Source organism: Styela clava, chromosome 8, assembly GCF_964204865.1.
Source record: "Styela clava chromosome 8, kaStyClav1.hap1.2, whole genome shotgun sequence".
Classification (NCBI taxonomy): Eukaryota; Metazoa; Chordata; class Ascidiacea; order Stolidobranchia; family Styelidae; genus Styela; species Styela clava.
The window spans coordinates 13,933,019-13,960,520 of NC_135257.1; the positions used below are offsets into that span (position 1 = coordinate 13,933,019).

At 34.8% G+C, this 27,502-nt stretch overlaps 4 protein-coding genes across 4 annotated transcripts in view; 1 reads left to right on the top strand and 3 right to left on the bottom strand.

Annotated features, from left to right (window-relative positions):
• LOC120346273 (uncharacterized) overlaps nt 1-16,345 on the top strand; it is a 198,745-nt gene extending 182,400 nt beyond the window's left edge. The window contains exon 7 of the transcript XR_013477621.1: nt 16,330-16,345. The gene's annotated coding sequence lies outside the window, so the exon portion shown is untranslated. The remainder of the gene's footprint in view (nt 1-16,329) is intronic.
• On the bottom strand, nt 1,566-3,897 carry LOC120345539 (uncharacterized). Its single transcript, XM_078115480.1, has 2 exons — nt 1,910-3,897; nt 1,566-1,734 (listed from the first exon to the last, which is right to left on the bottom strand). The coding sequence occupies exon 1, from the start codon at nt 3,685-3,687 to the stop codon at nt 2,470-2,472; it is 1,218 nt and encodes a 405-aa protein (XP_077971606.1). The 5' UTR covers nt 3,688-3,897; the 3' UTR covers nt 1,566-1,734; nt 1,910-2,469.
• On the bottom strand, nt 10,048-14,218 carry LOC144425869 (uncharacterized). The gene is made up of 2 exons (XM_078115626.1): nt 13,224-14,218; nt 10,048-10,171 (listed from the first exon to the last, which is right to left on the bottom strand). The coding sequence occupies exons 1-2, from the start codon at nt 14,216-14,218 to the stop codon at nt 10,048-10,050; spliced, it is 1,119 nt and encodes a 372-aa protein (XP_077971752.1).
• A 6,284-nt stretch (nt 16,346-22,629) lies between the features above and the next one.
• Nucleotides 22,630-27,252, bottom strand: LOC120346680 (uncharacterized). The gene is made up of 6 exons (XM_039416478.2): nt 26,970-27,252; nt 26,683-26,815; nt 24,766-24,971; nt 24,148-24,562; nt 23,679-23,944; nt 22,630-23,425 (listed from the first exon to the last, which is right to left on the bottom strand). Exons 1-6 carry the CDS (start codon nt 27,198-27,200, stop codon nt 23,012-23,014), a joined length of 1,665 nt encoding a protein of 554 aa, XP_039272412.2. The 5' UTR covers nt 27,201-27,252; the 3' UTR covers nt 22,630-23,011.
• Between the last annotated feature and the right edge of the window lie 250 nt (nt 27,253-27,502).

Genomic DNA, 27,502 nt, shown 5'->3' on the forward strand with positions numbered 1-27,502 from the left:
TGGGAAATTTACAGCAGTTAGGAACCTATGTGGTTCAACCAATGTTCTGATTTCTTGGACCCATTTGCACCCGCGAGGAATAAATAAATAACAAAACCACATGATTGAGTACTTCATTTCTGGTATATATATATACTGTATTTGTAATTTCTTGGCATGAGCTTGGACTTATTTCAAACGTATGTGAAGGAAAATAATGGATGAGGTAAGATGAATAAGGGTACAAATATGGCGGTCAGATCATAACCCCCCCCTGCACTTAAAATCATCGTAAGTGACCCTGCCTATGCCTACCCATAAATGAGCACTGGCAGTTTATAAAGAATTTAATGGATTTATCCGATCGAATGTAAATACATTCATCAGATAAACAAAAAATATCCGAGTTCACATACTTTTTCCAGAAAAATATATTTTGCGAAACGTTGAGACTCTTTTATTTCACGTTTTTATGCCCCAGCTGAAACACCCCTAAAATGTTAATCTTTGTGCTGGCGTTTTTCATAATATGTCGCTCCTTCATGCGATACTTTTTAAGCGATGAAAAAGCGCGAGATGTCGCTATTACAAGGGACAGTTCTTTGCATGTCCATCATACCTCGGGGGTCCGAATTACCCCGACATATTATATTATTATCATTATGGCTGTTACTGAGTGATAAGTTTGAAGTAATATATATACTTCCCTGGATTTGGGTTAAATACGAATTATACCGTAAATATATACCACTAGATTATACTGTTATGGCTTTTAAATAGTGTTCTCAAATGCTGGCAGCACGTGCGGAACCAGCTTCTGCGAAATTAAATTCGGAAAATGTGGGGCACCACGTGGTGGTGCATTTTTTTATAGCCAGCAAAATTTTAGACAACGGGCGATATTTCGAAGTACCAAAATCAACTTCTCTACAATCTATGAGTATATTTCGTGTTTAAAAATGAATGTAAAGAAATGCATCCCCCCTAAAGTTATAAAGTTTCGAAGCGATTCTAATTTTGGGTGCATTCGAAAATAGCAACTATTGTGATAAATAACATTATCAAGAATTCTCCGCAACGGTTAGTTCAGGCCAGATCTATTTCCATCCAAAGTTTAAACAAAACCAAAATTTCAAAACTCAGTTCAAACTAGGACTTACTTTTGTAGATATATTTAATATGTATATAAATGTGTTGGATTAGCGATGGGGTGTACGATAAGAGGCGTGCAGTATATTAGCACTTATATAAAATATTAAGTATCTGTTGTATTGCTAGATAAAAAATACTTTCTTTGGATTCGCAGCAGTCAGGTTAAAAATCACAATAAACTTTAGGTTTAGGTTATTCGGCACAAAATGTACGCATGGATCGTTTTGTTGTTCTTGTCATTTGTATTTTTCTTCTTGAAGCTGTGAATAAAATTGCCTTTCTCATTAACGACCGAACCGAATGCTTTGAGCTCTGCTATCTTGTTTTTATTTCATTAATGTGGTAACCGCATTGCATGACACTTTTCTAATTTTCGTAATTCGATACTTTGCAAAACGTATTTTTCAAAACAAGACCCTCCGGCTGATTCGCCATAAAACCATGCGTTATTGTGCAAATCAAATTTATTACTTTTCGCCTAATGTAAGATATATTCTAATCGCCATATGCACTTTTATTTTTACTGTTACAAAATCATTGCAAAATATTTCATTATTATTGCTAGTGAAAAAACAACAACAAATATTTGAAATGCATAATAGCCTACTGACATTGTTGTAAGAGATAACTATTCCCGACATTAGAAACATTTTTAGAGAAATTCCGTACATAGCTATAAATTTATTCAAAAGCGAAAACTTGTTTATGTAACCAAATAACGACAAATTACGTAAGGAAACGTATATATATATATAAAATGATTAATGAAAAAAAAGACAAAATAATCAAAACTTAAAATAATAAAAGAATAAGCAGAAGAATTGCTGATTTTCGTGATAAAATATAAATTTGTTTATTATTTGGCTTTGCAGAACTCTCACAGCGTTCAATTCTGAAACGAAATAAATGAGACCAATACCCTAGTGGCCAGTGGTGGGATTCAAATGTTTTGTCAACCGGTTTCATCACACAAATGTTATATTTTTGAGCCGGTTCTGTTACAAAAAGTCTTGTTTTTTTAGTAATGTCAACCGGTTCGCTGATCTCATAAAATTCCGTGAGACGGTTCTATGGAACCGGTGCGAACCGGCTGAATCCCACTACTGCTAAGTACTAAGTACATAATCTTCATGGAATAGTTTAGTCATATAATCGTACTCAGTTTGTTTTCAAGTACAAAGGCACATTTTAATGCAATAACTGCATCCACATCTCAGCAAACTGTCACTTGGAATTCACATACATTTTCATTTTGATGAAATTTGCATCACGTGCTTCTTTCGATTTCGTTTCCCAAATAACCGATTTTTTTCACAAGCATTCCATCGAACTGTAAACTCACTGAATTGTCCTCTGACTCGCTTGATTCTTGGTTGCTTTACGAAAGCAAAATATCGGGAACAGGCGATTCCGCCAATTTTTGAAAGAGCATATTATTCCAATCAAGTTAACAATCAAATTTAAATCGTAAATGAGGTTTGAAACAATCGATATTTTAATAGAGTATGTAACTAATACCGCAACCATATCCGATAAAAGACAAGCAAATGTTGCAATGCAAACCCGCTTTATTGTTCCACCAATTCTATTATTTCCGTGCCTTCGAATCTCCTTATTTTTTGCGTTGTTTTTCATACTGATGCAAATCAGTGGTCCAATGTACAAGCCCAGAAGAACTATTTGAAAACTGACCGTAAAGACTATGATCATCATCCATGGGACAAAATCGGGAAGAATCGTTTTATCGAGACTACATCCAAGTTCCCCGGGCTTGTATGTGATAGTGAGAGTAAAAACCAGCGTAGTAGCAATTTCACCAATCAACATGACACCAAATATGACAGCACTAACCATTCGAACTTTCTTAGAATTAAACGCACTGAGTGGCTTTTGAAAATACAGTATGCGTTGCCTCAGCCAGAGGAATGAATATATTGTAGCTATTGGAAACGCGTACAACAAAACATAGACGTCAGCGATTATATTACATGTGTTCTTATCAGAGTCCGAAAGAAACATCTTCAGCTGCTCAGAAGCTGACCGAAGTGTGACAAAAACAGCCGAAGCAATTGTTAACAGTTCTAATGCAGTTTGAACCATCACATTTGAACTACGGTGTTGCGACCTGCTAGATGTGATAGACAAAATATATTGCCGCCTTTTCTCATTGTTTATCTCGATTTGGTGTGTATTTTTGTTGTTGTTATTGTGATGCGGAGACGAAATAGTATTCACATTTGTAGAGAATACGAATTCGTTACCGTTGAGCATCCTGACTTCTTTCCATGATTTATAGCGATGCCAAGTTATTGCTAAAGTTATATAGAGACTGATAACAGTGAAAAACAAAGTCACTGTTTGGCAGAAGATCCATCCAGCACTGTTACGATCAGTAATCACTGACGACGAATCATTGATGTAGCTATGTCCTGCGCTAGTTACTGAAGAATTGTCTTTGTTTATTCCAGTGATCGTTGTAACGGTTGCTGAAACACCATTGTCGTGCTTACTGCTGTTGTAAATAAGTTGTTCTAAATTATATATTTCAGTATCCATCTTACTCCTGCGAAAATATCAAAATTATTAGGCTGTTATCTATATGAATTGTATTACAACCTGTGATATAATGCGATAACGACTTTATGACACATTTAAGTCTTAAAATTATGCTAAATGCCCTCATCATTAAATCTGATTCTGCCACAGTAGTAACATTGACTGACGACGAAGCTTGTACATCGTGCGTGTTTACGACCACGACAAAAACAGCTCTTATTACGAATCAAACGATGAGGCATGTGACTGGTTATTTTCCACTGTCTTGAATTTATATGTACATAAGACTCTTTTGTGTTTAAAAAAGGGGCAACATCGTAAAAATTCCCAACCAGACGCGCGTAAAAAAGCAGAACACCCTTGCTCACTGTATACTACTATTCATCATGTTTCTATAAAAAAAAAACTTCGAGAGATTTTTGCTAATGGAAATCACGAGTCGGCATATCTGTTTCGGAAAGTCAGTAGACCTTGAATTGAAAAAACCGAAAACAAATATTTTCGCGTTGGGGAAAACCTGGCATTCAATAATTATTTTTAGTGAACACACAAAAAAAATTTTGAGTTCATTTTATATTCAAAATGAGTTAAGTAATAATTTTCCCACTAATTTAAAAGTACCTTTTTTAAATTAATAATGCAATTTTTTAATCATTATTATTGCCTTATTATATCTTTGATATTTTCTTTTTGTTCATGTTCATATATTCTTGTTTTGTAAATTGACGTCATTTAGCTGAAGTACCTATAATTAAACGATGGTATATTTGTAGTTGAGAATATATATATATAAATGATTGTCACACCTGCCACTATGACGTTTCTGTCACTATAAAATGCTTGAATGCTTCCTAAAAAACCTATCTTTGCTCTTATATTTATAACAGATTTCGATAACGTCATAATCTTTACCACAAACTGAATAAATCGTTGTGTGTTGAACGCGAATTGTCATAAACTTCATACAACTACCTGATAATACTCACAAATCTAGAATTCCTAAGTTCCGTTAATTCTATTATTGAGGTAACTTAGACAAACTGCAATTCACTGTCGAGGAGCCTCTAAGGTTTGCTGTTACATCACCCTTCAGCAACGTAGCCTAATACAGTATTTATTCTTGGAAATCATCGGCTATAAATCTGACCCACTATTTGAAAAAATATGCAGGTTATGCTTGGATTTTTACGCACACAAGTCGATGAAATCACAAGTTGTTGGCTCGCATATGACTAAGATTCACTTATCGAAATGTGTTAAAAGCGCCAAAACCATACGTACAATTATTTACCATCGCACAAGCGCATGCGAAACTGAATTCTTTCTGTCAGTTCGAGTTCGTATCTTATAAAGCGACTTATTACTAAATTATTTTTACATAAACAGCATCTGTAAATTAAACTTATTTGAGTGGATGTATTCAATATCCGTTTCAATTTCTAAATATCAAATACGTAAACAAAAAGCAATTATTTTGCTGACATCTTTGAAATTAAATCCCATTATTAGTCACAGTTATTGTTTGTATAAAGAGCATAATATTATAGATATAGACAACATTAATTCCAATTTTAAAGAGGGTAGAATTTGTTCATGTAAACTTACATTCACGAATATTTCCAGCAGACGATCGGCGTTTTAAAAAACATTATTTAGAATAGTACCTTCATGCTTAAGAAGAAACCTCACAATGATCAATCGAATTTGGAAGGTTGTTCGTAATGCGTACAAATATGAAAACCACCCTTGCAGCTGTAATTTTCAATAACGTGAAATGCCCCCTGATGACGAAGCTTTAATTATAATTCTGAACGCTTGGGCAAACACGTTCAGATTGAATCGACTGAAAATATTTTTGTTACAGTCATCGTTCAAAAAGAATTTATAAAATGTAAAGTAGATGGTTCATATTGCACTATAGTGACTGAAGTATGAAGTAAAGAAGATAGACATCAATGAAATAAAATATAGTCACTTTGGCCGCTATTTGACGCGAAGAATTCCCTTCGTAAATTGAGTATTAAGTCACGATATTTCGATTACAGCAGTTTCATCTACAACACGGGTCGATTTTAATTATGATCTATGGTGATTACATCAGCTGTCAAGTATGTATTAGTCGGGTTTGGGAGTGAATAGCGTAACATTCATTCTGAAATTGTTTTACGCTCAAAGGTGATGTATTGATCCTTGATAATTAATATGTTATCTGGCCTTTCACACTCCCATAATCTCGAGTTTGTATTGAAATGGCTGCACACTTGCTACAGATGCGCGTAAATCTTTCCGGTTGAAGATCCGGGATTCTTCATTACACTAGAACTAACGTCATTTGGATATCATATTTAAATCTTTCTTCAAATGTCAGGAGTTAAAAATGATAACGAAAAACTATTAGGCTTTTAATTATGTAATTGTATTACTCATACGAGACAAAGATTTCCGACAAGAGTCAGGTTTGCGAGGTACACTTTTGAAGCAAAATGAAACATTGTTTTTGATTTTAACGTTCCGTTCTGCACGGCCTGTTTACAGATCACGAAAAGAAGACGAAATCGTATAGATCGTTTCCAACTTGTCATTAAACGTGACTCAAACCACTCAATTCATGTCCCCGTTTATGCCCATTCTCCATTCGTATGGATTGATTTCAAAACAAATGTGGTTTTACGCAAAGCGACATCTTAGTCAAAAATTGACTTTTGTGCAATACGATAAATATTATCGAGACGACTTTTCAGCTATCTGATCTTATGAGGAAATTCTGTTCAGGAAGCTTGGTGTTTGTGGCCTTGTCTAAACGTAGTAGTTACTCGTGCATATCGTCATCGACCGTTTCCAATTTCTTTCTCAATAAACCCACATCACATTCGGTATTCCTGTATTTTACTTGTGACCATGCGTGGGAAATCAATAAAAATGAACACATTGTCGAGATCCGCGAATCTACCCATTATTACCAGTATTTGGTTACATCGTTTACAGACTATTTGTTTCATAAAAATCATTTAAAACAATATTTTCTACTAAACAAACATACCTGAAAATTTCAATTTCAGATATTTTTAGCCTCTCTTATGTTTTCATTAATTAAAATAAAAATAACGTATTTTAACAAAGTAAAAAGAACTTTATAAATCAAATGATTTATTCGCCCGATGTCCATAAATGTCATTCAGCCGAGTACCCCGCACCTGACTTGCAAACGAGGCACCGTTTCATGATAATTAGACCGTATTACGGTATAGGCAGATTAACTAACATATCTCATTTTCTTTTTTAAATTTTGCACAAATAGTGGCGTTTAAACTCAAATTCTGTGTTTATGACTGTGGCTGGGATAACTTTTGTACAATAGCTTAAAAGATAACATATTTTCTGTCTGTTAATTGCGTATTGACAATTGTTAATATAGTAGTTATTACGTTAACCTAATACTCTACTAAAACATCGCTGTCTGTACTGAACTACAAAGTGTATGCCCTACGTGAAATAGTATAATCAAAATTCACTACATTTATGTAACAAAAGCACCGTTCGTAAGATTTGGAAGGCTCCTCATTGCTGTTTACGACGGCACCAGTCCAAGCTATGATATACATAATCTTCCGTTTTGATATTTAACCCGAAGACCCTTGTATTTTTTTTAATTTTTTGACAGGTTAATTTGAAAAACAAAATTTCTCATTATATTTACACTATATCGACGAAATCAAAAATTGAGAGTATTTTGGGATATCTGTCCCATCCAACCATTGCGGCATATTGAATTACTATTTACCGAGACTGTGTAGACAAAAATAGCTCAGCAATACTGACATTAGTGCAGTTAGACAAGCAATTTGCATTGAGCACCTAGAAGATTATATTTATCATACTCTTGAAATTGGATATAAGCTTATGTAATATCCATATTACACGGTAAAAAACAACCTGACCAAATTATATTTAATATCAGCAATCCAACACGCTTGTCTCTCTGCTTCTGCGATTTAGTATATGGTAAAATTAGGTAAATGCCCATATCATCTCGTTTTATCAACTGGGGTTCTCTTACAAACGAACATCTTTCACTTTCAAAAAATGAGAAAAGGTTTTCAATAATCTCAAGTACCTCTTTATTTTACTGATTACTTTAAGCCATTTCTACACATCCATATGCCACAGTGAGCTATATATCATATTACGCGATTATACGTAGTATGAAAGTCCTTCGCAATTCTACACCGCAAAAACTATAAGCAAAGTGTTCACTAGTAAACTAAATGCGAATTTCAGTGATTTATTGCAGTACACTAACCTGCAGGAGTGTTAATATACATTGTGGTTGATTGGAAAAGAGGAACCCTCTGCTCTAACGTAATAAATAAAACTAAACACTATTTAATGCGAATATTTGGTAAAAAATAAATAAAAATGTATCCAATTCATTTATTATGTCTCTTTGTGAGCTGGTCCAAAACAATGCCTTGATATGTGGAATTAAGATTCACATACACATATATCTATTGTGATTTCATGTCATTTGAAGTTTGGTATTTTAATCCCATTAACTTCGAATAATTGAGGGGAATTAATACTTTTCATATTATTTTGTTTTGAATAATCCACTTCAACATAATATTCAGAAAATTTAATTTCAAGATTTTTTAAAATACCACCACATTAAACTAGTGGTAAATATTACTGACGTTTAATTTTCCCAACCCGGTTAAATGGGTGGTTATATATTTGATATAAATTAAACACGGCTTGGGTCTCTTCCCTTTAAATAAGATGAATTGGACCTCCGACGTCAGTAGTGGATCAGGGTTCGCAGAACAGCATGTGGGCCGGTGGGTCCTGGTCCGGTGGGCCCTGGTCCGGTAGTAGTGGTCAATTAAGTTTATCGCTGTCTTGACCGATAAGCTTTCAGGGTAATGGAGTTTGAAATGAACGTGAGAGAAAAAATTTGTTTGCTTATCCTTTAATCTTTGAAACTGCTAAAGGTTTGCGATTGTTTGTACCTTGGTGTCACCGGTAATTAATTGGATGGCTGATAAAGCTTGTAATCATTCGCGTACGAAAGATTGTTTGTCTAATAAGGATTAGTGCAAGTGAAACGATTCAGATTGTTTTTTTATCAGAAGTAATTTGTCGTCAAGATTAACCGTAATTTTTCTGATGTTTGTTATAAGCAAACGGATCGCTTACTCGCCTTGGGAGAAAAATTGCAAGTATTTGCGCTGCGCATTTGGGTTTTGAAAAACATAACTCGACAATTAAATCAATGGACATGTTGTCATTTGAATTCGAGAGATTTTACATTTTTGCTTTGTAAAATGGATATAGACTTTTAACAAAGGAATAAAAAAAATCGTGAGTGGGACTTCTGCATTTTATGGTAGTATTATATTAACTGAATATGAAAATCTTTATACGGCCACAATTTGCCAAATGTGAAGGATATTCAATGGTCGGCAATGAGAGATTAAAATTATTTAATCGTTCCTACCACATGATCGCTGGAAATCACTGAGTTTTGGACATTTTAGCCACTAGACATTAGAATCGGTGTATTAGATTACTCTAATTTTTTTGATAGTCAATTATGACTGTTGTTTATCTGTATGAAAATCATCGTTTATATTTCAGCTTTTTGGTATCTATGTAGAATCAATACATTACTTTTCGATATTGGGGTATGGAATTTCTTCTAGTGCACATGGTATTTTCGGAGATAAAGATTACTGATTTTCAAGAAGTTGTTTATGTTGGTATTTACAGAATGTTTGTTAGTATGTATAGTAAGAATGTTTGATAGTAAGTATCATAAAACTTTTTTCAACAATGTCACTGCTTGTTAGCAAATACTTTACATGCTAAATACCAACTTATTCGCATATCAGCAGAGGTGAATATAATGAAAAATACGGGCACAATAATAGACCCGTAAAAAAATAAGCAGAAGCGTAGAAATTCACTTCGAGTTACTTTAGCTCGGAATGAAACTTTTTTTTTTAACATTCTTAATAATTTCATTCTGGAAAATGTATCGTCGGTAATTTTATGAAGTAAAAAGTACCCTACAAAATTCATTGCGGCAAAACGATAGACTGATTAATCGAAATTGGTTTTTGAAGTCATCCTGAAAAGCTCATCAAGTATTTGAATTTTTGTATTTCGATCAGTAAAGTGAAAACCAACCGCGAATGCAAACGGTTGCTTCTGATAAAAACCTTACAATAGTTGTCTGTAAATTATACAGTTTCGTATATCAGTCATCTTTTATATAATTCATTCAAACATACTATTAAAGTTTATATCCTGCATAAATTGAAATTGAGATTTTCGAATACAGTTTAAAACTAAAAGTTGTGTTTAATAAAAAGTTAAACAATGAAAATGCCCGATCGGTTTTAGTTCATTTTCAGTAAATCTTGAAAAATAAGGATACCGTTCTGTTTGAATTTTGTTCGTGTATTCGTTCGTTATGTTATGTTTCTGTTTGTAAATAGTGAAAGTTGAAACTCAAACATGCACATGATGTGCAGGGGTTAAAAACATTTCAACTTGATGCGAATTTTATCTTTTTCTTAGGCGTAGAAACCTATAACGCTTTATTTACACGGTATTGGATTAAAAAAAAAAGAAAAAAACGTGACTTGATGTAACATAATGCAGTTTCTAAAGATGCTAAGGATAAAACGTTTAAAGTGGATCACGCGGTATTGAGTAATAAGGTTTTAACATTTTCAATGTTTGAAAAAGATACTCTCGATTGGTCTAAAGAATGATGCAAAGTATATTATACATAAATTCAAACTTAAAGTTTTTTGAATAAATCAACACGCAGCTTAATATTATATATTTCAAACCTAGCGCATTTTCCGTTTACCTATTTCCAATAAGATATTTTCGTATTCGTGTATCTCTAATTATCTTCTGATTACACTTCATCATTTTCCCGAATAGTGAATCTGTCTGCACATGTTTGAAAGAGCTGTTATTGTGTATCTTTGCTTTGAAAGTGTTTTTAATTTAATTGGCACTTGTAATTTAATTGGCACTTGTTGCTAAATTTAGCCGATTTTGGCACGCGAGCCAAAAAAAGGTTGCCCACCGCTGCACTAGGACGTCGTGTATGATTTCCTACAACATCATGTTGGTACAACATCATTGTTATGACACGTGAGAATAAGTTTGGACTGATATTGCGATTACATTATAAGTGTTTTGTGCAAAAAGCAAGTATGTGGTTTAGTGGGATGCGGATAAACAATTTCTGGTATCGATGTTGGGTTATGGACCTTCACCCGAGCATCGACTTCCTTGTTTACTTTGTGACATTTGCCAATCAGCGAGATGCAAAAAGTGTAGTTTTGCATCCGCTTAGGCACCTTTCTCGCTCAGACAGATTTTCAAGCGTGGTCATAAACATTACCTAGTTTTCGCGTTTTTGAATTCTATTCGTTAGTTTTCAGTTGCGTTTCGGATATTTAAATATATATCAAATAATTCAATGACTACTTTGTCTTCTTGGGAGTTTCAGTTTAATTGCAGTAATCAAAAATTAGTGTGAAAATAGCTGTGATAGACTATAGGTTAAAATTCTTTACCGGTCGTTTTAAAAAACAGATGTTTGAGCTCTATGAATCAGAATAATGGATAAAAACAAATATCCCATTTTACAGACGCCAACTCCCGAAACCACTCTTAAAATAAGCACCGAAAATTTTGCAATGGTAAAGTATAGGAAGAATTTTACGGGGGCCCCAAAGTTCGGGGATAGGTCTACTGGACACGAAATGGACCTATAGATCGTTTTTGTATTATGTCGTTGTTGGAATTTTTTTATTGCTGTTATGTAAAAATGAACACTACAGGGCACAACATCCCTGTAATTTTAAATACAATGGAGACTACAAAAGCTGCCCGAATTTACACGTGTTTCCATGCAACAGGAAAAATCATTCTATACTTGACCACTGCAAAAGTTTTAATATTTATTTTAAGAGTGTTTTTGCGAGTTGGCGTAAAATGGGTTACTTGTGCATATAATTATCATATTGATACAAAATATTCAACCACCTGGGATGGAATGCATCGATGGCATTGTCATTTGAGAAGCGTAATGGGATCTTTTGTACAATTCAGCACCAAAAACACGTCCCCGCCAACGGTCAAAATAGAAAAAATAGTAATTATCCAGGAAGGTTTGGAATCCAGATCGCGCTGGAAATTTGAATTTTTATATCACTACTAACTCCAACTCAATAATTATTAGTTTGGTATTTAAAAACGTGGTGAAGATGTTTTTTTCATCGAAGCTCGCATTTTTTCATTAGTGAGGGCTTCCTACAAAAGAGCCGCGTAATGATTGAAGGCGATTGATAATGAGTAAAATTGATAAAAGAAAATTGCCGATGCGGATGTGAGAAAGTGTGAATATTCTTCACTATACAGACGCAAAGTCATGCACTAATTGAGTTGAGTAGCCTATATCAAGGAATTCTACAGATCTAGTAGGCTACTTCCAACTAATTGGTAATGAATACCAAACGGAAAAAACTTCGTAGTCCGAAGATAATTACTGGAAGTATCGCCGGTGGCAAAGCTATTGGTGTTTTGGAATAAAGCAATGACCGCCAATTCGGCGCAGGTGCACAGCTTGCTAACTACGATTGTGATTTCCGAAAGCATTTTATTATATTCCAATATAGCATATCTGGTAGGCTGATCAACTTCAATATTATTTTGACTACTACGACACTGTTGGGAATCACTGGTCGATGATTCATTAGAATTATGTCATCATTACGCTGAAGCGCCCGTGCTCTGTTTTGCCAGTTTGATAATCGGACGAGCAAATGCTCTCAATTACAGCAAAAACATTGACATACTTTTCCAAGTAGCCTAACTATAGATACATCGTTCACAAAACTCCGTAGCCTGTTTGATTTCAGCAAAATTTTATGCAAGAGGCCCGGAGTTGGTCGAACTCTCAAGTTTTTTCTTATCTTCAGCCCGTAGTCATAAAAAATAATAAAATTGTCCCTGTTCAAACTTGTTGTCCCTTATTTAAATCGATGGAAAACAACTATACAACATGATTTATTCGAATCTACAACACATTTTTTATTATTTAACTAAGGGTATTGCAATTTATATTTCGATTTTATATCAAGATGATCTCATTATATTCTACTGTTTGGCTTCATTTTAAATATCAGTTCAAAATTTATCGCTCAGTTTATCACGCCATCAAGTTTTCTGAGAGGAAATGTGTTTTGTATTCTTCACGTCTCCAGTGTAAATGAAGGCAAACAATCATCTGGGATCCTTCTCTTGCCTGCTCACGTACATATCTTTACTCAGATAGATCAAAAAGATAATAACAGAAATTTACAGTCCATAAACATTTATTTTTATTTTAAAAAGACAAGTTGGGTAAGAACAGAAAGTAAATAAAAAATCCGTGTCCAGCGTATTAACGGAAATGTGTGGCTTGGGCATCCAGTCTATTAGGTTCGGACATTTCTGTTTTAAAAATACAACATGGAAATAACCGGTTTTTCCAATCAGCAAACGAAAAGCAGATACCAAACATGTTTACAAGAAGATTTATGTCATAAAAGATATTTGAGATTAAAATATTTGATGTTGCCAAGGTTACTAGTGCAGCAATAACATCAGATAAAACACAAACAAGAGTAACCAGAAAAACTCGCTTTATGACAGGTTTCACCGTATCCGTCATTTGATTGTCTAGCTGCGCGGTTTTCATTACTTTGCGATGACGCACGAGAGGATATAAGAATAAGGCCAAAAGCAAAGTTTGAGAAATTACTGTTGTGCCAATTAATATCAGCCAAGGTATAAACTTAGGAATTGATGTGTTCTTGAGTGCGCATCCGAAATCTGACTTTGTATACGATCTCGTAGTTAAAAACAGAACTGCTGTTGCTATAAACCCATTAAACAGTGTGAAAATAATATACCAACTTGCAAATTGAGTTCTCTTGGAACTGAAAAGACGCATCGATGGATGCCTATACATTATCCTTTGACGCGCCCAAAGAAATGTGTATATAGATGCTATTGGCAATGAGTACAGCACAATGTGAACTTTTAAGATAACAGTGCAAAGAAAGTCAGATTTTCCTCCAAAAAACAATTGTAGTTGTTCTGATGCAATCCTCAAAGTTGTAAACACAGCTCCCGCAATGCACATTCTTTCTAAGTTTGCCAGATGTTTTTTTGCATCGACTTTTAAATCATTTAATCGTACTGACGATGAATTGCCAAATCCTGGACGATTATTCCGTATATTTTCTTGTTTTTCCAATTGTTGTTTTTTGTCATTAGTTAATAAGAAGCTGTGAATCACGAGTTCGATAAATATATAAAGACTCACAAACAGTGATGCAATATTTACGATGATGACAATAATCCATGTGCTTGTGACTTTAAAACCTTGGGTGTATGGTTCTGTAGTATCAAATTCAGACACTGTCGTATTAAATGAAATCCCGAACTCTGGAGTAGTCATTTAAAAATTTTCAAATTTTAAACACTTGAAGTAAATCATTAGTTACCCTGAATTCAAGTTTTTTTTACTGAGAATAACAAAAATTGATCGCGTCAAACTTTTTTCTGGCGACTCCACTTTACGTATTTCAAATGTCATGAAGCAGCAAGCTTCAATATTCGTACGGCAAGTGATGCAATATATTGGAAGTAATGATAACATGGCCGCCATCTCGTACCAAATTCCCATCAAGTTTTCATTCGTCAATTAGTCTACAATCGAAATTACCAAGCTCTAAACACTGACGCTCCCTCATTTTATCAATCGCGAATTCCTTTCGATGCTTTGTTTTACTTGAAACCTAAGCTTGCTTCTATGTAAACACTTTTTTGAGTCTTAGACAAAGTTTTGCTATATATATGCTAGCTTTTTGTTAAAGCGTCCAAAATTGCAGGGTATAGAAAATGAAGCAAAGAACATATTAAATCTTATTATTTACTGATCATATTTTCCAATTCTAACGAGGGCTAGAAAAATGTCACATCGTATATTTACAATTTTATTTTTGCTTACTATATTTGGAATAACATACTTGTTTCGCACGACATAGCTCATTTTAAAACAATATGCGTCGGTAAGCCGTTCCGTTCTTTACTAATAATCTCGTTCCAATCATTATCACCAAATTTGATTAAAGCAATGATTATTAACAATTCAAATAGCCAGAAAGTTAACATTGAAATAGGAGTCGAATTTGCTTAACTTCGAGGTATTCGACAGAAAATACACAAGATATTCATCTACTTTGTTGACAATATTGAGCATACCACGTTAAAAATATTACGCAAAGTCAACGCTAGCAATGTATCTTATACTAATCCTCCCTACCAATCCTACCAATTGTGCCTTTGATACATTCACCAATAACCCTGCTTCAATTTCAAGAAACGAATATACACGAAGACTGCAATTAAGATGGACCATCTCACGAAGAAACAATAATAGCGATGATTAAATATATGCACACGAAGACTAAAGCGAATGAGTAGTCTACCTTACCTTTTACAGCACCGGTACTGTCAAAAAACGTCCGACTTCCGCATAGAACGAGAGAGGTCGAATAACCAAAACAAATAATTCTTATTAATTTTAAAGATGTCATCACACAATATTTCAAAGTGAAAAACGAAATACATAGAGCCCAAAGAGAGTTTTGAAATAAATAGCCTTCTAGAAAAACATACAATCTTCAACCACTGAAATTTCAAAGCATTAATTTATCCAGTGGTTAATGAGAATGTGATTTTTTTATATATTGTAACAACAAGAAAAAAAATACTGAAAAGAAAAATAACAAAACGATCAACAGGTCCATTTTGTGTCCAATAAATTGTAATTTTAAAGTACAGGCCCTTTCGTTCAGCAGTCGGCCACACCATATCCAGCTGATATGTTGCCAAAATGCTTTTACACTCGTCTTTGATTTCGACTTAGGGTTTTAAATTTTTTCAATAAAATCCAACATTATGATTAAAAATCATGTGATTCATATATATAGATAGTATCATATACTAGTCATCCAAAATGCATGTGAAACTTATCTGACAGTTCAATACCGATAGAAGAACAGACAGCATCGTGTTAGTCAGCCACTACGTACCCAAGTTATTGTACACTGTCGATTTCAAGCAAAGACTGATATCGTGGAAAAATGGTGACTCATATGTTGACGCGCTTTCCCTAGACAGGGGTGGGCAACCCCTGGCACGCACGCGAGCCAGTGGCGTAGCATCCACCCCCACAACCCCCGCGGTCGCGGGAGGGCCCACAGCGCAAAAGGGCCCAAGCGATTAGAATTTAGAAATTTGAGCCGCAAAACCAAAAGCTGCATTGCAAAACCAGTAATGCACATCTTATAACGTTGATGATAGTTCTGCTCAAATCGTTTTGTTACGTAACAATACCAGGGAGTCGTCGATTTTCGACAACTTGTGGTTTGATCGCACCGGCAAAATTACGAATGATGTCGAAAGCCAAACCTCTCAGTGGCGCACAAAAACGCAGAAAAGGGGCAGAAGAGGAAGCACCTATGAAAAAAATGTAAAGTAACCAAGATAAACAGCAAATTTTAGGTTACCATTGCCTTTTAATAGCGACATGTTATTTTTTTCGACGAAATAAAAAAGCGTTGTTTTAGCTTATGTTCGAGAGTTTTTAGCGTCATTTCCGCGAAATGTTTATACGCGGGGGGGGGGGGGGGTTGAGCTTGGCACGAGAGTCTTCCTACGCCACTGATGCGAGCCCATTTATTCGGCACGCGAGCGAGTCCTCGGAAACGCGATCATTCTCTTTCAGATAAAATGTTTCAAGACTCTGAATTATCTGATGAAACTCGGTGTTCGTTTATTCATTATCGTTCAACAATCCGTTATTTGTTACCCTTGTTGTCCTTTCATGACATATGACTACAAAAAATACATTACGAAGTAACAAAATTCATTTGGCTACATTCTTACATAGGCTAAATATTGTTCGTCTGTGTCACCCTTTTCCTTCATTTATGCTTATGAAGTTGTGAATCCCATGTTGGTTACAGTTACTTGCTAATTTGTGGTTAGAAATTGATTTCGAAAAAAAATAAGCGATTAGGGAAGGGAATACAAGGAAGGAGTGCAGAAAACGAACTATTGCGTGATTGGGATGTCATTCCCGAAAATTTTCCATCTCTTAAAAACTTTGCAACTGGATTACCCTCCAGTAGGGCTGGGAATGGTTCTTCGACTTCAAAAATGATTATGACATCTCAAATTTATCTCCTGTGGCGTTTAATTCAAAAGAATATCACTAACTGTATCTAGAAGGACACTTGAAGTAATCACTTAATTGAAGTAACAAGATTGCCGATTATGAAAATCGACAATGATGAATTCAGAATAAGTTTTAGGTCGAAATACATCGGGTTTTGATAAAATAATAAAATGTCCGAACCAGCACAGCGATCATGAAACTACCTCGATTCGTGAATAATTTCGAGCGATACAGAAATAAAATCACGCGAAAAACTATGGAACCATTGCGACGTAACAAGCATAAATTACAAATTATTGCGTGAAACGTTACGCTGCGGTTAACCGGTTAATTTTACCCGGTCTACGGTTAAAGTGTTTACCTTGAAATTCCCAGCCCTACTCTCCACGTTTTCATCCACATATTTCGCTTGTGAATATCTGCTATCAGTTATGAACTTTATAAAGTCTCGTAATAGTAGCCCGAAAGATGGAATCGGTAGTTCGTGCATTTCTTCAAAAGTTACAAAATATAAACCCAATGTAAAATCTCTATCAGCGCTAATGCAGCAGCAGAAGTTTCACTCATATAGAATAAGAAAAGTAATCAAATACATATTTGTCGAAGTCGTATTTTCCCGAATAGTGAATCTGTCTGCACATGTTTAAAAGGTTTGTTATCGTGTATCTTTGCTTTGAAAGTAGCAAAGAATTGTTTTTAATTTAATTGGCACGCGGAAGAATCTTGTTGCTAAATTTAGCCGATTCTGGCATGCACGCGAGCCAAAAAAGGTTGCCCACCGCTGCACTAGGACGTCGTGTATGATTCCCTATGTTGGTACAACATCATTGTTATGACACGTGAGAATAAGTTTGGACTGATATTGCGATTACATACATTATAAGTGTTTTGTGCAAAAAGCAAGTATGTGGTTGAGTGGGATGCGGATAAACAATTTCTGGCATCGATGTTGGGTTATGGACCTTTACCCGAGCATCGACTTCCTTGTTTACTTTGTGACATTTGCCAATCAGCAAGATGCAAAAAGTGACGTAGTTTTGCATCCGCTTAGGCACCTTCCTCGCTCAGACAGATTTTCAAGCGTGGTCATAAACATTACCTAGTTTTCGCGTTTTTGAAATCTATTCGTTAGTTTTCAGTTGTGTTTCGGATATTTAAATATATATCAAATAATTCAATGACTACTTTTTACCTTAGGAGTTTCAGTTTAATTGCAGTCATCAAAAAATAGTGTACATAGCTGTGATAGACTAGAGGCTAAAATTCTTTACTGGTCGTTTTAAAAAACAGATGTTTGAGCTCTATGAATAGGAATAATGGATTAAAACAAATACCCCATTTTACAGACGCCAACTCCCGAAACCACTCTTAAAATAAGCACCGAAAATTTTGCAATGGTAAAGTATAGGAAGAATTTTACGGGGGCCAAAGTTCGGGGAAAGGTCTGTTGGACACGAAATGGACCTATAGATCGTTTGTGTATTATGTTGTTGTTGGAATTTTTTTTTATTGTTGTTATGTAAATATGAACACTACAGGACACAACATCCCTGTAATTTTGAATAAACAATGAAGACTACAAAAGCTGCCCGAATTTACATGTGTTTCCATGCAACAGGAAAAATCATTCTATACTTGACCACTGCAAAAGTTTTAATATTTATTTTAGGAGTGTTTTTGCGAGTTGGCGTAAAATGAGTTACTTGTGCATATAATCATCATATTGATTCAAAATATTCAACCCCCTGTCATGGAATGCATCGATGGCATTGTCATTTGAGAATCGTAATGGAATCTTTTGTACAAATCAGCACCAAAAAACACCTCCGCCAACGGTCAAAATAGAAAAAATAGTAATTATCCAGTAAGGATTGGAATCCAGATCGCGCTGGAAACTTGAATTTTTATATCATTACTAACTCCAACTGAATAATTATTAGTTTGGTATTTAAAAACGTGGTGCATGGAGATGTTTTTTTTCTTCGAATCTCGCATTTTTGCATTAGTGAGGGCTTCCTACAAAAAAGCCGCGTAAAGATTGAAGGCGATTGATAAAATTGATAAAAGAAAATTGCCGATGCGGATGTGAAAAAGTGTGAATATTCTTCACGATACAGACGCAAAGTCGTGCATTAATTGAGCTGAGTAGCCTATACCAAGGAATTCTACAAATCTGGTAGGCTACTTCCAACTAATTGGTAATGGATACCAAACGAACAAAAAACTTCGTAGTCCGAAGATAATGTCTGGAAGTATGGCCGGTGACAAAGCTATTGATGTTTTGGAATAGAGCAATGACCGCCCATTCGGCGGCGCAGGTGCCCAGCTTGCTAACTACGATTGTGATTTCCGAAAGCAGTTTATTATATTTCAATATAGCATCTCTGGTAGGCTGATCAACTTCAATATTATTTTGACTACTACGACACTGTTGGGAATCACTGGACGATGTTTCATTAGAATTATGTCATCATTACGCTGAAGCGCCCGTGCTTCAGTTTGATAATCGGACGAGCAAATGCTCTCAATTACAGCAAAAACATTGACTTACTTATCTAAATAGCCTACCGATTGTAATTTAATTCCGATTGCATAGATACATCGTTCACAAAACTCCGGAGACGTGCAAACAATCATCTGAGATCCTTCTCTTGCCTGCTCACGTACAGAAAGATTAATAAGATATTAACCGAAATTTACAGTCCATAAACATTTTTTTTATTTGAAAGAGACAAGTTGGGTAAGAACAGAAAGTAAATAAAAAAATCCGTGTCCATCGTATTAACGGGAATGTGTGGCATGGGCATCCAGTCTATTAGGTTCGGACATTTCTGTTTTAAAAATACAACATGGAAATAACCGGTTTTTCCAATCAGCAAACGAAAAGCAGATACCAAACATGTTTACAAGAAGATTTATGTCATAGAAGATATTTGAGATTAAAATAGTTGATGTTGCCATGGTGACTAGTGCAGCAATAACATCAGATATAACGCAAACAAGAGTAACCAGAAAAACTCGATTGATGAGAGGTTTCACCGTATCCGTCATTTGATAGGGTTGCTGCGCGGTTTTCATCATTTTGCGATGACGCACGATAGGATATAAGAATAAGGCCAAGAGCAAAGTTTGAAAAATTACTGTTGTGCCAATTAATATCAGCCAAGGTATAAACTTAGCAATTGATGTTTTCTTGAGTGCGCATCCAAAATCTGACTTTGTATACGATCTTGTAGTTAGGAACAAAACTGCTGTTGCTATAAACCCATTAATCATTGTGAAAATAATAAACCAACTTGCAAATTGAGTTCTCGTGGAACTGAAAAGACGCATCGCTGGATGCATATACATTATCCTTTGACGCGCCCAAAGAAATGCGTATATAGTTGCTATTGGCAATGAGTACAGCACAATGTGAACTTTTAAGATAACAGTGCAAAGAAAGTCAGATTTTCCTCCAAAAAACAATTGTAGTTGTTCTGATGCAATCCTCAAAGTTGTAAACACAGCTCCTGCAATGCACATTCTTTCTAAAATTGCCAGATGTTTTTTTGCATCGACTTTTAAATCATTTGGTCGTACTGACGATGAATTGCCAAATCCTGGACGATTGTTCCGTATATTTTCTTGTTTTTCCAATTGTTGTTTTTTGTCATTAGTTAATAAGAAGCTGTGAATCACGAGTGCGATAGATATATAAAGACTCACAAACAGTGATGAAATATTTACGATGATGACAATAATCCATGTGCTTGTGACTTTAAAACCTTGGGTGTATGGTTCCGTAGTATCAAATTCGGACACTGTCGTATTAAATGAAATCCCGAACTTTGGAGTAGTCATTTAAAAATTTTCAAATTTTAAACACTTGAAGTAAATCAGTAGTTACTCTGAATTCAAGTTTTTTTTACTGAGAATAACAAAAATTGATTGCGTCAAACTTTTTTCTGGCGACTCCACTTTCCGTATCTCAAATGTCATGAAGCAGCAAGCTTCAATATTCGTACGGCAAGTGATGCAATATATTGGAAGCAATGATAACATGGCAGCCATCTCGTACCAAATTCCCATAAAGTTTTAATTCGTCAATTAGTCTACAATCGAAATTAACAAGCTCTAAACACTGACGCTCCCTCATTTTATCAATCGCGAATTCCTTTCGATGCTTTGTTTTACTTGAAACATAGGCTTGCTCCTATGTAAACACTTTTTTGAGTCTTAGACAAAATTTTGCTATATATATGCTAGCTTTTTGTTAAAGCGTCCAAAATTGCAGGGTATAGAAAATGAAGCAAAGAACATATTAAATTTTATCATTTACTGGTCATATTTTCCAATTCTAACGAGGGCTAGAAAAATGTCACATCGTATATTTACAATTTTATTTTTGCTTACTATATTTGGAATAACATACTTGTTTCGCACGACATAGCAATCATTTTAATAATCATTTTAACATCATTTTAAACCAATATGCGTCGGTAAGCCATACGCTGGAGTACTGGGCACGTTTCAATAATACTCTTTTTATGATTATTCGCACGCTACAGGAGGTCAAGAGCCAGACAAATTGACCTGAAAAGACAATCACGTTCATAAAGCTCCCAAAGGGAAACAATAAGATTCTAATGACAAACCGTCCAATCGTATGACTCTTTCTAAATGTTATTTTTACCAACACTCGCTTGGATGGTATGCTTTCAAAAGCGATAGAGGTTTATATATATATGCAAATTTCTATCAACAATATTATTGTATAAATTAGTAAAATATTGTATAAATTAATATATGAAACATTAATTGTGATCATTTTCATTGCTAATTCCGATGATGTCATGTTTTGAGAAATACATCATCTGTTTGTACTGTACATTTTATAATTTTCTTATGCATAATTCCATGATGGATATATTTTTTTGAAATAATATCCTGTACTTTTGCCGGTCGTACAATCAATGTGAAATTCTAGAGTTTCAATGTGAGACTCTTCCATGAATCGATATGAGTATTGTATCATATTGTTTGCGTGTCTATAGGTGGATTTATGTTTACTGGACAATTTCGACAACTATTATGGTATATATATAACAACCATACATACGATATGCATTGTTTGCGTTAATTTTCAATTTACTCTTATTACGAAAATTTCGAAAAGACACTAGTGAAGTACGTAATTAGAGTCAACATTTTTAATAAAAAAATTCTATACGAGTCCTCTTAAACTGCCGTTGATAGTCCATGGCGTTTTTCTTGGGTCTACCTTAAAAAATGTTTGTATTTCATTACGTAAGCTATTAACATTACACGCTTTACGTCTAATACATAACTTTCAAAACGCAAAATATATTGTAAGGCCGTCAGCTGCAGTGCATATTACTTAATTTCTGCGGTCCTCTAACGTTGAAAACGAAAATCAAGAACGGGTTTGTTGATCAACACGACTTCCCAAGGACAGGTTCGCATGTTCCCAGTGCACCATGCAACGTGAGTAAGTCTCGGGCTATATGGTTAGTTTTCAGAATAATATTTTTCAGATATACACTCCTTTGTTACTATAGTTTTCACTACTAAACACGGAATTTCGAACTCGACAAACTCGCACATCTGTAACATTGGGCGAATAAGTTAATTAAAATTATTGATTATAATAAGAAAGTAACGTTCGAGTATATCGACACGAAATGTTAAAACAGTGTTTCCATGAATTCAAAATGAAAGAGTAAAATTGGGCTAAATATTGACTCTCGTGAATCTCATGAAATTTTAAAAAATAAATAAAGTTAATAGATTTCTTCCATTTTCAAATGTTGAAAATTTGAAATCGGTTGGCACTACAGTTGAGAAATGAGCGTTTTTTCACTGAAACAGCCCGAAGCATTTCAACATGACCGAAAAGAACAACTTAGCGTTTCGTGTCCAGAAATTTCTGGTAAGCAAGACGAATACGCGCTTAAGTACGTATAATTTCAATAATTGCATAAACAGTCAACTTCAATCGACTCTTTAACATTCTTTTACAGTAGTAATGTTCCACAGGTCATCACTTTGATCTGAGTCGTATTCTAGATTTGAAAATGAAAACGCATTCGTTTTTTCTGTCTGACTTCTTCTGTCCTGTTCCCACTCGAGGTTAAAATTCATTCCAACTGAGGACGAATTATTGAACTGAGTGCTGGAATAAATCCCGCCAGACCCAAGATCGAGGTCGTCGGGACTTTCAGTAGGTGGGTCGTATGGCGGGGGTTTTCTTTTCTCGGGTTTTACCACTCCACTGAGTTCCTCCGAGGAAGTATCATCCGAAGATACGCTGCTGCTGCTCACCATCGACCCTCCTTTATGTCTGTCAACAACCTGGCCAGTGGATCCATAAACCGGGGCATCTTGACGGTAGGTTCTGGTAGTGAGACCGATGTCATCCTTAATTAAATTAAATACGTATTGTTACTAAAACCCATTTATATTGTGAGATAAATTGAGCAAAGACACATTCATATTAAATGTTTACAAAACTGTGCTGGCACTCCACTAAAAAATGCTAAAATTGTTCTATTTGCCGAAATTGTGCATATATTCAATATGGGACCACCAGGCAGTTTCGAAAAATATTTTATTTTGTAATTTATTTCTGTTTTGTCATAAAATCAAATTACTGTATTCAATGAATACTTACGTCACTATCTCCACCTCTTGAATTGGGAAGATTATTGACAAACTCAGCAAATGCTTTTCCGTGTTGTCTGATGTGATATTTATGAACAACAATTGTCGTCAATATTACGACAATAACTACAACTGCTAATAGTATGAGCACGATGTGAGCGTCTGTGAGGTGATTGAAAAAGTTTCCGCCACTTGGTGAAATTTCGAATCTTAATCCCGAAGTTTCGTTTACAGTGTTCATGTCGTTTACTGTCTCGCTGTTGACTGTCTGTGAAGCTGTGAAATAAGTTGCTCATGAATGTATAAATTCACTGATTATAGGGCGATGACGAAATGGTTTCAAAACTGTTTGCGTTGGATGCCATTACATTTACACAAAGCGATCAGTGAATTATTTTATTTAAGAGGTAGTGAGATATGTCTGGGTAATTTGAACAACTGATTTTATTTGAAACATTATTTTGAATTACTACACTTACCAATTGTTGGGGAAACTACCGTGGTTGCGCTAAGAATACTTTCGACTGCCATTTCGGAATTCGAAGCGTCGTCATTTTGATTGTCGCAAGATGTCGCTTTTAGACCATCTTCTGTAATATCTCCAATGCTATGATTTTTGTATTTTTCTGGCCAACTGCATACAATATTATACTCATTTCTCGAGTTTAAATCATTTGGGAGAGCTTTGACAAACTGTCTATAATTTATCGCTTTTTCGCCGCAACATCTCCACGGATTTTCCGAGAAGTCTGGTTCGCTGATAATCAGTTCTCCATTGTTTACTACGAGTATTTCAAACCATCCTTTATTTGGTGCAGTGAGTTGATTATTATACAGATCTAGACGCTTAAGTCGATCTTGGTATGAGAATGCATCTTCCGCAATTTTTGTAATCTAAACAAAATATATTCGAACGAAATTGTCAATGATGTTACATTTTTTCCCAAGTTTCCAAACCTTTAGGAACAGTCACTGTCAGATACAGAACAAAGATTTTAATTGAAAGCTTCTTCCTAAAACATGAGTGGTCTGCATATTCGCTAATTAGATATAGCTTCACCATTAGAATTCGCTTGTGTGTAAATAGGTAGTCTCACCTTGTTTGAAGCAATCAATAAACTTTCCAAATTCGTTAACGATGAAAACTGATCTGTGATTTCTGTCAGCATGTTTTTATCCAGGTCAAGATAAACCAGTGAAGGCGTATATACAAACACTGCGGGTGATATTTCAAAAATAAATGATTTTGAAAGAAAAAGTGTTTCCAGTTCCGCTAATCCAAAAAATGTTTGATCGTTGAGACCTGTGTGAAAATTTTTCACAATTTTTATTATACCATATAAATTATTTTTTCCGAGTTGGGGAGTGTATTTAAAAGCAGAATTGTGAGTTTTATCTACGATGCTATAGTGTACGTTGTTCGATGCCTGTTTAACGTTTCATCGATTTCAATAATGTTAAATAAGCAAAGTTGCCTTTCATTTGAGGTCATACTCGACTATGCCAGATTGTCCTCTAGTCTAGAACTTCTTAGATAGGTTTCTCTTTTCACTCAACTGTTATAAATGAGACCTATTACTTTTAAGCATCTAGGCCCAAAGTGCTACTAGCTAGGGATAATGAAAATGGGTAATATGCTGAACAAAAGTTTAACACCCTGAAATAATAAACTTCCTGGTTTTAGAACATCCCCGTAGTGTATCTCGCTCATTGGCGATGTGGAGCATACTGATTTAGTAGTGATGTCAATGACTATTGCCCAGGTCTTTTATCGCAACACGCCAATCATAAAGTCATTACATTTGCCATAATTAATACACATTTAGCTTCGAATGAAATTTTTTACATCCAATAAATGTGATGTTATTGTGTACAACCATTCAAAATGACTACAACGATGATGTTCTAATAAATTGCTTACTAATCGCCAAATATTGATTTTATAAATTGCCTCAAAATGTTATTAAACATGCAATCCTTTTTAATTTTCGATAAAAAAAACAAATACAGCCATGCCATGAAATATTTTCGAGTTAAATTTTCGAAAAAATTACGTATTGCTTTACGTTAAATTTTATTTCCGATACCATTGATTGTCATATTCTCTTTCTATTGATTACGTTGCGATGGTATATATATTTTACTAAAATGCACGATTGCGATTGAAATATAATTTGCAAAAGAGTTCACTAGGATCACTATAAACCGTCGCAACTGTGCGCGGGCCTGTACAACACCAAAGTGACTATAGTCAGATAGTCATTTATAGTGAGATAGTCACTTTGTACAACACACGATCCGCAAGCAGCATGTGGCCTGCAAAATCTTAATGTATGCGACCGCCAGAAAGTATATAAAGTTTTACTTATGCATACAAAAATATGAGCGATCGGTGCTGAAGAACAATCATATGTTAATTCTAGATAAATCCGTTCAAATATTTAAATGACCAACTCGAATAACTTGTCCGATTACTTTCGCGTCCGACGTATCAGTATTTATTTTATCGCCATAAAGAAAATACACTTGATGCGGACAATAGAAAGAAAAGACAAGAATATGGCATGTCAGGGTTAGAAGTGGCGCGTATGATTTTGGGACTATGAATCTCTGTTACATCATAATATTTCTGGCACTGTTTGGGACAAATGTATGAGAATGCACAAAATTGTTACGTTTGGATCCAGCATTTTTCCACAAAACAGCAATGACCAGAAAATAAGATTGAAAACTGACAAATGAATAAAACAAACAATTAAATGAATATTTATGAGAATCTTTTGCCGGCAAAGATGCAACATATCTCATTAAAGATTGATTGTGCTGTGTGGAATTGATCACATATTACACTGTTTATAGGCTGTATTACGAAAATAGATGTTATATCGAGACTAATGATAACTAGTGGCTCACGAACAATTATTTTTGTTTGTTGCGGTCCTTTCGTTCATTTGAGTTTTGCAGGCCTAGTCACTGTATAGTAAGAATAATTGCAACTATTTCGACTAACATACTTCTGAAATTGTTGTTACTCAGATCCAACTTTCTTAAACTGCCTAGATTCATGAATGCACGATCCTCAATTGCCAGTAATCCAGCGTCGTTTAGGTAGAGTTGGGTCAATGTTAGATTATTCAGATTGTCCATCTATTAATAAAAAAATCATGAGTTGAATTCTTATAGTTATTTTGAGATACAGAAAAGAATTTAAGACGGTTTATTTATATGGCTATCAGATCTAACCTCATTGAAACGCCAAACAATTCAACTTTTTAAATTTTTATCACCTATATTGGCATACCTTATCTCCAAGTAGAACAGAACCTATTGTGCTCCCACCTAAATCCAAAATGCCAGTTTCCTCGGGAAGGTTATTCGGTATATTAGATACTCCAACACATTTCACGTATCCGCCTGCTTCATTGAGATTTTGGCAATCACAATCTTCATTCGGCTCAGGGCAAGATACTATACCTTCACAACTATGCAACAAGCATATAATCAGTGCAGATGTAAAACTGTACGCCAGCATGATGCTGTATCTATACAATTAATGAAAATGATTTGTTTCAGTCAAATTTATATTTTTTGTATAACAAACATACTATCTGAATAGTCAGGCTTACACAGTAGAAGTATAAAATAAGGAGAATAGGGTGTAAAATTCTTTAAAACCCGAGATACTATACTATACCTATGACGATATCTTCGATCGCTTTCAATGGTGAAACCATGATGCGCAGCAAATGACGTTCAACTCATATTAATCATATTTCGTTGAGGTACGTTATTATAAATAATAAAACGAAGTTGGTGCGTAATCTACCTACTTAT

What these genes read in the sequence shown, in the direction of transcription:
- LOC120346680 (XM_039416478.2), bottom strand. Translation starts at nt 27,200, where the DNA reads ATGCTGGCGTACAGTTTTACATCTGCACTGATTATATGCTTGTTGCAT. An exon ending in GGTAGTTTCCCCAACAATTG is followed by an intron (nt 23,945 to 24,147) that starts GTAAGTGTAGTA and finishes CTTATTTCACAG; the next exon opens with CTTCACAGACAGTCAACAGC. An exon ending in CAAGAGGTGGAGATAGTGAC is followed by an intron (nt 23,426 to 23,678) that starts GTAAGTATTCAT and finishes AATTTAATTAAG; the next exon opens with GATGACATCGGTCTCACTAC.
- LOC144425869 (XM_078115626.1), bottom strand. Translation starts at nt 14,218, where the DNA reads ATGACTACTCCAGAGTTCGGGATTTCATTTAATACGACAGTGTCTGAA. An exon ending in AAAAACCGGTTATTTCCATG is followed by an intron (nt 10,172 to 13,223) that starts TTGTATTTTTAA and finishes TATTTACAAACA; the next exon opens with GAAACATAACATAACGAACG.
- LOC120345539 (XM_078115480.1), bottom strand. Translation starts at nt 3,687, where the DNA reads ATGGATACTGAAATATATAATTTAGAACAACTTATTTACAACAGCAGT.